The 9,314-nt window shown below is 42.1% G+C and overlaps 1 protein-coding gene across 1 annotated transcript in view; it reads left to right on the forward strand.

The window, feature by feature from the left end:
- The window catches only part of FNBP1L (formin binding protein 1 like), a 445,620-nt gene extending 441,489 nt beyond the window's left edge, over positions 1–4,131 (forward strand). The window contains exon 15 of the mRNA XM_069232381.1: positions 1,906–4,131. Coding sequence (XP_069088482.1) covers positions 1,906–1,913 — 8 coding nt within the window. The 3' untranslated portion in view covers positions 1,914–4,131. The remainder of the gene's footprint in view (positions 1–1,905) is intronic.
- Positions 4,132–9,314: the final 5,183 nt, after the last annotated feature.

A 9,314-nucleotide genomic window follows, 5' to 3' on the forward strand; every position in this document is an offset into this window, starting at 1 on the left:
ACTGGAGGTCATTGCAGTGGCAAACCATGCTTAATAATTGCTACCAACATAGCATTTAACCCCTATGTGCTTTTTAGGTTAGATGTAATTTTTATTTAAGACCAGATTGGGGGTATCCTTGTTCACACCAATGACTGGGATTTAAACCTCTGTTTATGTGCAGTAATAATAGCCAAACATGATAAACCTGGATGTTTCACTGAAAACCATACATTGTGAAGGCTGAACTTGTGTCAGTTGCTCTTAAGGGTGCATATTAACAGGACTTTTTTGATAAATAATTTTCTGCATGATGTGCTTCCTGAATTACACCAAATGCATGCAAAGGTGTAAAGCATTTGTATTGGCTATGCTGGTGGTGTGCAAGGGTGAAATTTGCATGATTGGTGGCTTTATTGAATAAAAATCAACCATTGGTAGGATGGAATTTGCACATTAAATTACAGAAAGGGCTAAATTCTGATCAGACCCGAGGTTAGCAAAAAAAAAATGATCACTGAATGAAACGTTTGGACTATGAGAATTTTTTTCTTGGAAGTGAAACAAAAATGTTAATTTGTATGCATGCAAATTTAACTGCAGTGTAAATGTTACGGTGCAATAATTTGTACTCTCTCAGTACGCCTTGCTGCTGTACCAGTCGCTCATAACACATGATTAAAGCTATGATTTTGGTCTGGGCGTCTTTTGGCAAAAGTCACTGGTATGCATATTAAAACAGAAGTGTAGATATCAGTTAATGACGAGACCAATTGAAGGTTGAAAATGTGATTTACTTAAAATTATAGACTTCTTCACACTCCAGTGGCCCTCCGCTACCTCATTCTCCGTTCTCTATCCCACTGTCGCCAGTTATTCTTTGCCACCTTGTGCTCCAGTACTTCTCTAACTCCTCAAGTTTCAGTAGTCATGTGACTCCTCAGTCTCCAGTGGTCCTCTTTTCCCCCATTCTCGACTGCTCCTCTGTGGTCCATGCTCCACTGCCCTCCATGGTCCACTGTCCCCTATATTACAATGCTTTTCTGCCCCCTCAGAGGAGTATCTCTGTCAGGCTCCAATGGACTCGGCTCCCTTAGTCTCCAAAGTTTTTCATTCTCCACATTTCTTCCTACCCTCATGCACCAATACTCCTCTGCTCCCTTTGGTGCTATTGGTTTTTTGCTGTCAGATTCCAAAGGTTTTAGCTCCCTCTGGCTCCAAACTTACTCCTACCTCCATGCTCCAATAGTTATCTGCCCTCTCAGCTTTCAGTGGTCCTTGACCCCACAGTCTCCAGTGACTCTTTGTTCCTCAGTCTCCTGTGGTCTTCCTTGCCGTAAACCTCCAATGGCTCTGCAACTTCTGAGGCTGCAGTGGTTCCCTGTCAGATTTCAATGGTAGTCAACTCCCCTAAGGTTCATTAGCTCTCTACCCCCCCATTCCCCTGCAACCTGGCAAAGTGTTATTGCCCTTGCCTCCTGCAGTCTGCATATATATCTACATTTTAAGCTCAAACCATTCAGTGACTGCATGTGTGACCAGAAATGTCTCTGTGCACAGTAATGCATGTACATCAGTAGATGCTTGTGCGCCTTTATCCTTGGCCGATGGGAGGAAGAATGGAAGAAACTGGCATAAGTACTTACAATATCTGTGGTATACTGAGTTCTACAAACATACCATCAGCAGATTTTTGGCCTAAATTGAAATTTAAACCCAAACCAAAGTTACAGTAACACCATGGATGCTAGTGAAATTTACAAAATCCATGGCCTGACGGGCCGCATTGTAGCCTTACTCATAATAGATCAACTATGAAAATGCATCCATCCTTTTGCCACTGGGCTCTTGTTAATGAATGGGCTTCTGCTTTCTTCTTAAGGGCTTTCTTAACTGTGCTGTTTTCTTTTTCCTCTTGGACTGCAGGTTCCTGAAGAGGGTTTCTGATGAGATGGGCGAGATGTTGAAGGCAGTTCCATGCTGCTGCTCTTAGGGAATGGGGTTTGGGCTGTGGAGCTCAGAGAGGCAGAGCGCATGGAAGGCATGCAGACATACATCATTCACTAACAGCTTTCACATTGCCACGTATTGCCTTGAACATGCCAAAGCTGCTTCTGCATAACATGCAGACAAAAAAAAATGTGGTGAAGGACAAAGTCACCTAGTTTGAAATTCATAATGTTCGATGCAATCCTTCAGTGTTTGCTGGATTATTTTCATCCCGTATCATTTTAATTTGGCCTTATTGTAACTTGTGAATGTCTGCATGTGCCACCTTCATGCTCGCCCTAATAACCTGTTGCATGTCTAGATTAATAAGTTACATTCCCATCTTGCTTGCCTCCGTGACTGCCAACTCTTTTTTTTTTTCTGACTTCCAACTCATTTTTTCTCTTCTTTTTTTTTTTTTTAATTATTTACTACAGCCTGTCTGTAGCAAACCTCCTTTAGTAACACATCTTGTCCACTTGCTTCCATGACTTTCAGCTTTTTTTTTCCACCCCACCCTTTCTGTAATAAAACTCCTTTGGTAACATCACCAGAACTAATTTCTCACTCCAGTGTTTGTGTAGTTTTATTTTGCTGCTATTTCTGCCCACTCATCCTGATTCAGCTCAAGTAGGAGATACCAACCCATGGTCTACAGTTTATTGAGAAACTAAGAACTAACTCTAGACCTGCATGCAGTGCTGTCAAAATACAGTGTGGATCAATGATCGCCTTCAGCACTTCAGTCTGGAACAGACCTGTTCAGCGAATACTGAATCCCCGGCACGACATAGAAAATGGTCACCATCTTAAGACTATGGACTGTTTCAATAACAACGAGCTGTCGTTCAGACACTGCCTTAAAATAGAGTGCCTAATCAAACTGTTGATTGCCAGTGCTACCGGTAGAGTATGCCACAAGGACTTTGCTTTTCGCTCAGTGTGATTTTCTTTTACTGCTCCTCAGTGGCAATAGCTCTTACTATGTCTTTTTCCAGAGATCTAACATCTGTGGTAAGTGGTGCATCGTATGTGTATGCATTTTACTTTGATGAATGTTTTTATAGTGATTTTATGGAGAATGTACTATTGATCTCTTAATTTGGGGTTTGGAAGCTAAAATGTGTGAGGCAGTAGTCAACCACAGGGAAAAGCTTCTGTATTTGAGCCGATTACATTTGTAACACTTTGTAATTATCTTTGTGCACTTTTTCTTGTAAACAATGGAGTTAGGATGTGTTTATACATGTAAATATTAGCGTGTGCAAGGATCACCTGACTTACTTGTTTCTTCCCACCTTTACACGCCAGTCTGCAGTTGTGAACGGGAAATTGAATTGGATCCTTTCAAGATACAAACCTCTGTGATTTACTATTTCTTTAGTCGTGCCTGGAACACAGAGGATTTGAACCAATATTTAGGAGCCATAATAATGGCTTCAGGGTATTTTTTTCAGTGTTACTTGTAATCATACTATCAGTGAAACAAAACCAAGAGTTCCCAATCTGTGAAAGTGTTTTCCATGAGATCAGTATACCACTATCACAACATTGACAGTGTACTATAAGTTGGGGTGGGGGGGCGATAACAAAATACTATCACTTTAGGTCTGGGATATTGTATACAGGGTTATTTATATAATGTGATTTTACTCATTACTGACAAACTACAACAACGTAGTTTTCTTTGTCTTGTTTTTTTAAAACTCTAAATTGTATGTGTCTTAAGTTTCAAGTGATCCGGTCCATGCAGAGGCTGTATGTTTCTGCTACAAGTCTTTGTTTGCTTGGCAACCACTCTTGCATATCACCGGTCCGGTTTTCTTGCTGAGGAGTAATGTTTTCCTAGGTTGCTACAGGTTTGCAAATGTAATATCTGGCCCACTTGAAAGAATGTTTTATTCATGTACTGATGAAATGCAACCCAATGTGAGGGTTATTACGTTCAGTGAATATTGGTGGTTACAAAACTTGTACTTGCACAGCTTAAATCTATGTTCTGAAAATTGGAACATGTGTGTTGTCTTAAATTTACTTTACTTTCAGTGCTTTTTTTATCTGTTTTGTGTACTTATGAATTCTATGATAGTAAATGCTTTGTTTTCAACAATGTTCTCTGTTGAGAATATTTTTACGAAATAAAAAGATAACTTCTTATGATCACGTTGGTGTTACTGTTTGAGTTTAACGATGCAGATACATATTGTCATCATGCCTGAATGGACTCCTGCTTAGAGGTTAAAATACAATCTCCCTGTCATGCGGTGGGACCAGTGCTTAATCTTTGAAAGAATAAGTGCCGGAGCCCAAAGCTTTGCTCAGGAGCCCGCGGCCGGTGCTGCCGAATCACAAAGCTGCTCAGTCTTGAAGTCACCCGTGTCTCTTTAAAGCACTACCAGACACTCCATAACCCTTTTGCTCACTTGCTGGTCCTTGCCCATCTCCCTTTGTGATGGTTTTTCTGTCTTTGTCTTCCTCCTCCTTTACTGTTTGTATGTTTTTCTCTGTCTAGCTGTCAGTCAGTATCTGCTGAGGAAAAAAAAGTGTTGGTCCCCACAAATAAGTGCTGGTGTGCCCAGCTGCCATGACAACCAATGGCTCAAATTGAGCTCTGCTTGGGACACTAAAACTATGCTGGGGAGGACTGTTGCTCATAATTTATAATGTATATGTAGATTAGGAGAACCTGCGGACTCTGCAGTAGCCAGCTATACTTTCAAAGACTGCAATGTTGGGTGTTCTCACGAAATTGGGAAAACTTGGGGGTAGAGCATATCCCTTTAGGGCACGAACCTATAGGCTGGTGACAGCACCTAAGAAATACAGTGATGAACGGCTCCTCCAATCCATCCCCTCAACCTCCCATGCCAGACATGTGCTGAAGTGCCTAATCTCCCCCAGGGTGCCCTACACAGCCTAAAGCAGCATCAGAAAGTGCCCAAGGCTACCCAGGACACCTGCAGATGCTCTTATATCAGTGGGCCCCCAATATAACCACCTGGGATTCTGGAGAAAATCCCAGCCTCCCCTAGCCGTCAAATGACTTCCACTATATCCCAGAGAATCAGAATTTCAAGGATCCGGTTAGAGCCCCTTCAACAAGCTAAATCCTTGGTTAGTTGATATATATTGTGTCTCAACCGAGTTTTAGCCCAGGGATAGTCAGCCTCTAATATTTACCAGGCAGGTTCCACTTGCTTACAGCACAACCTTATGGTCAAGCAATTAAGGCAAACAGTTGAAAGGATGAAGGTTGAATTTGGCTATGTCTGAACAGCAGTGGTAAGGCAAGGCCCAGGGAGTGTGGCTAAGCGTGCTGCCTCGGATATACAGATGTTAGATAAGGATATATGAGGCAAAGGCGAATCAGAATAAAGTATATAAGATAAGAATAAAATATATAAAATAATAAATGTAAAAGAGAGCTAGCATATTGGTGGAAAGGACAGAACTTGGGTCAGAGGCAAACAGGAGGAAAACTATTTACCTCTAGTTTGCATTTACTCCCACGGTTAAGAGTGCCAGTAGAATGGTCAGTGGGATTTCTCTAAGAATTTGAATTGGAAGCAGTGTTTAACTGTCAGATGTCCTCCACCCTCACTTACTTTCCCAAAATAATTCAGACACCTAACCCACAAACAGGTTGCAACGTTGTGTATTAAATAGAGATAACTGAAACTCTATTGAGTCAGAATAATTCACACCAGTTCTATGTACACATATCAGAACTATATACATATAGGTTAATTGAAAAAACAAGGGTTAAAGTGGTGTTGCTTAGGCTTTGAAATGACATAAGAACTAATGCTTAAAAACTGAAAACCCACTGAAATTCAGTTTAAGTTTAGTGAACTATGACTTATGCTCCCTCATTTACTGCTTAGGAAAGTGCATATTACATCACTCACGACTTGTTAAATGAAATCATTGATTACTTCATTCAGTCACTGTGTCAGATTCCTATGGGATTTGTGGACTTGAAGTAATTCAGCAAGTTACCTCTGTGTCCACGTGTAACAGGGTAATCGGCCCTACCAGGACATACGATGGTTCGGGGCAGATAAGATTGTGCCCCAGGGGCACGTAGAGGGAATGCCATGCTGACGTCAGAATGTCCCCAACAAGAACCCGGAAGACGAAATGCCGGGAATAGGAGAGAAGGCGTGCGAATACCCAGAAGATGGAGAGGACGCTGAGAAGACGACTGACGAGCCGGAACACCCGGAGAGTAGAGGAGACGCGTGCAGCAGAATAAGAGACGCGGACCAAAACTACGAGGAGGCGGAACAGCAGTACAAAGAGGACGTTGAGGGAGAGCAAAGTGCCAGCGAAAATGACAAAGCCCTGTTTCGGGACCCAGCAGCCCGCCATGTCCGAGGAGGGATGTGGCTAGCACAGGTACGTGCCCGTATTCAGGGCTCTGCTACCATGCTATTTAAAAAAGAGGGAGAAGGAAGCGAGGAACAATAATAAAAGAGGGGTTCTACCATAAAAGAAGAAGGGACAACTATGAGATAAATTAAGTTTCTTAAGGAAAGCATGATTCTTGAAGCACATTCACAATTACACTATGAGCACAAACTGAAGTGAATTTTCACAGAGTGATCACGTTTGGCACTAGACCCTCACTTATCTTCCCCATTATAGAGACCATAAAATATACCTATCCCCAGAATAATACACTTACCTTTTGCCGCTCTATCTTCTGTTTAGTCCTCGTGCTCCTGTATGGCGGTGACCCGACTATGAGATCCATCTGAAAGAGACAAGAGGGAGAATAATGGAAAAGACCCGCAAAGAAGAAACTAAGGAAGATAGAGACTAATATAAGAACATAAACTATTTAAAGACCCTTATTAAGGAGTGTAAAAAGAAAGAAGAAAAAAAGGCTAAAAAATGGGAGGAAATACCTATTGGTGACAAACTCACCCGCGTTTATCTGATTTATAAGATTCTCAGACTTAAGGAAAAGGCCTCTGTGGTGGTACTAAGGACCTCCCTGAGTAACCCGCAACAAATATTGGTGTCAGAAGTGGGATACCCCCCATATGTAAACGGGACCATGGAGGAGAAACCCAGGATATAATATATCCCATATCCCAGGAGGATATGATTAGTCAACTCGCGAGGGTCAAAGACATAAAAAATTAGCATGGGAAGAGCAATTGGGAGAAGCTCGAAGTGATAGGGAGACGTTGCAGACTGCCCTCAAAATTCAGGCCACTATTATAGTGAATAATTAATTGGTCCACAAGACAGCAATACAAAAATTGACTGACACCATAGCTACCACACGAGTCTCTCCGAATGTGCCCAGTTCTGTGTTACAGAAGTTTCAGGAAGGCTAAGAACCAGATACCTTCTTCACTAACTTTGAGAGGGTGGCCGCATCAGCAAATTGGCCACAGGATAGATGGGGACAGTATGTGGTACCCCTATTGACTGGTACCTTACAAGCCGCATACCAATCGGTTAATCCGGGGGGGGGGGGGGGGGAGCAACTCCATATGGGGATATCAAGAAGGCTATTCTGGAACAAGTAGGGTTTGACACCGAATATTCGTATAAAGTTTCGAAAAACCAAATGGACACCTATGGAAAATCCCAGAGCTCTCTACTATAGAGTACAGGATCTAGGCCTGAAATGATTGAACCCCATTGGTACTAATAGGGAAGAAGTGATACAAATAATATTATTGGAACAGTTTTTAGAGGCATTACAGGTCCAAATGCGGAACTGGATTAAACAACACCCAGATATTATAACAACCACCGCCATAGACCTGGCATGTGCCCATCATCTAGCTCCCGATTTCAGATTGACCCCACAGAAATGATAAACTATAGTAGCCAAAAACATCAGTCCTCTATCAAAACCTCAGTCGCCGAATAGTCCGGAGAGTATTCCCGGTCTATGCTTTACAGAAAAGGAACCTAATCAAAGCCTGCAGTGTTATCACTGTGCAGAGTGGGGTCACTTTGCACGCAACTGTCCCCATAGGTCACCTAAACCGGAATCAATGGAAATAGGAGTGACTAGAGGCAGGGTTTTATGTACAGGCCGAAATACACCACAGTACATCAAAGAGATGCTAGTGAATAATTACCCCATTGAGGTAACTGATTGACTCCGGATGTAGTCAATAGGTAATGAAGGCTAAATTACTATCAGAGGACCAATGAGGGAAGGGAGAATCAGTGTCCATTTGCTGTATACATGGCGACAGTAAACAATATCCAACAGCTGAGATCAGTATAAAATGGATAGGTTGGGAAGAAAACTTGAGAGTAGGTATAGTACCTCATGTAGTGGAGGAATTGATCATAGGAACGGACGATTACAACTTCCCCAAGTTACTTGAAAGCACAAACGAAGACAATAGTAGAGATTCTTGACTCAAGGAAAGCCCCCTTTTCCCATATTTCAATTGAAAAGGGTAAAGAGAAACTGAAATTAAGCAGGCAAGGGAAAAGAGAGCAGAAAATAAAATACAGAACCTATGTCAAAAACAATCCTCTTCCTCTGTTCCCCACAGAAAGGACCGCCTTAACGATTCCACCACCCTTCAGAGTCCGTCAAAGAGAAGACCCGTGTTGAAACACGCCTGGGCTTCTGCTGTCACGGAATCAATGGGTCAGGTGGGTCCCTATTTTCTTATACAAAACTGACTACTATATGGGACCGTTCATTATAATAACGTGACAAAAACTCAATTGATAGTGCCTACCCCATATCAAATACAGACAGGTACTCCATCTAGCACATGGTAAGGTTGGGGGAGGACATTATGGGCGAGAGAAAATCAAGGAATATCTCCTCTGTCACTTTTATTGCCAGGGGTATTTTCCGACATTCGCAAATTCTGTACCCAATGTCCCAAGTGTCAACTTATTAACCCGGGGATGGTCCAAAAGGCCCCACTCTACCCTTTACCCATTATTGATGTCCTTTTTTCTTGTGTAGAAATGGATTTGGTGGGGCCTTTAGCCCCCTCCTCACGTGGGTATTTGTATATTATAGTCCTCGTAGATTATGCTACTTGTTATCCTGAAGCCATTCCTCTCACAAGCACGACCACTAAAAGTGTGGCCCATGCTATGATCGTTTTTTTTTCCCCGAGTAGGATTCTCAAAAGAATTATTGACAGACCAGGGTACTCCTTTTATGTCCCAAATATGCCAACTATTTGGAGTAAAACACATTTGCACCTCTGTATATCATCCTCAAACAGATGGGTTGGTAGAAAGATATAACTGAACAATCAAAACACTCCTGAAGAAAATATCAGATTCGGGAAGGGATTGGGACAAGAAGTTGCCGTTGGTTTTATATGCCATCTGAACTC

The sequence above is a fragment of the Pleurodeles waltl genome, chromosome 4_2, assembly GCF_031143425.1.
Source record: "Pleurodeles waltl isolate 20211129_DDA chromosome 4_2, aPleWal1.hap1.20221129, whole genome shotgun sequence".
Lineage (NCBI taxonomy): Eukaryota > Metazoa > Chordata > Amphibia > Caudata > Salamandridae > Pleurodeles > Pleurodeles waltl.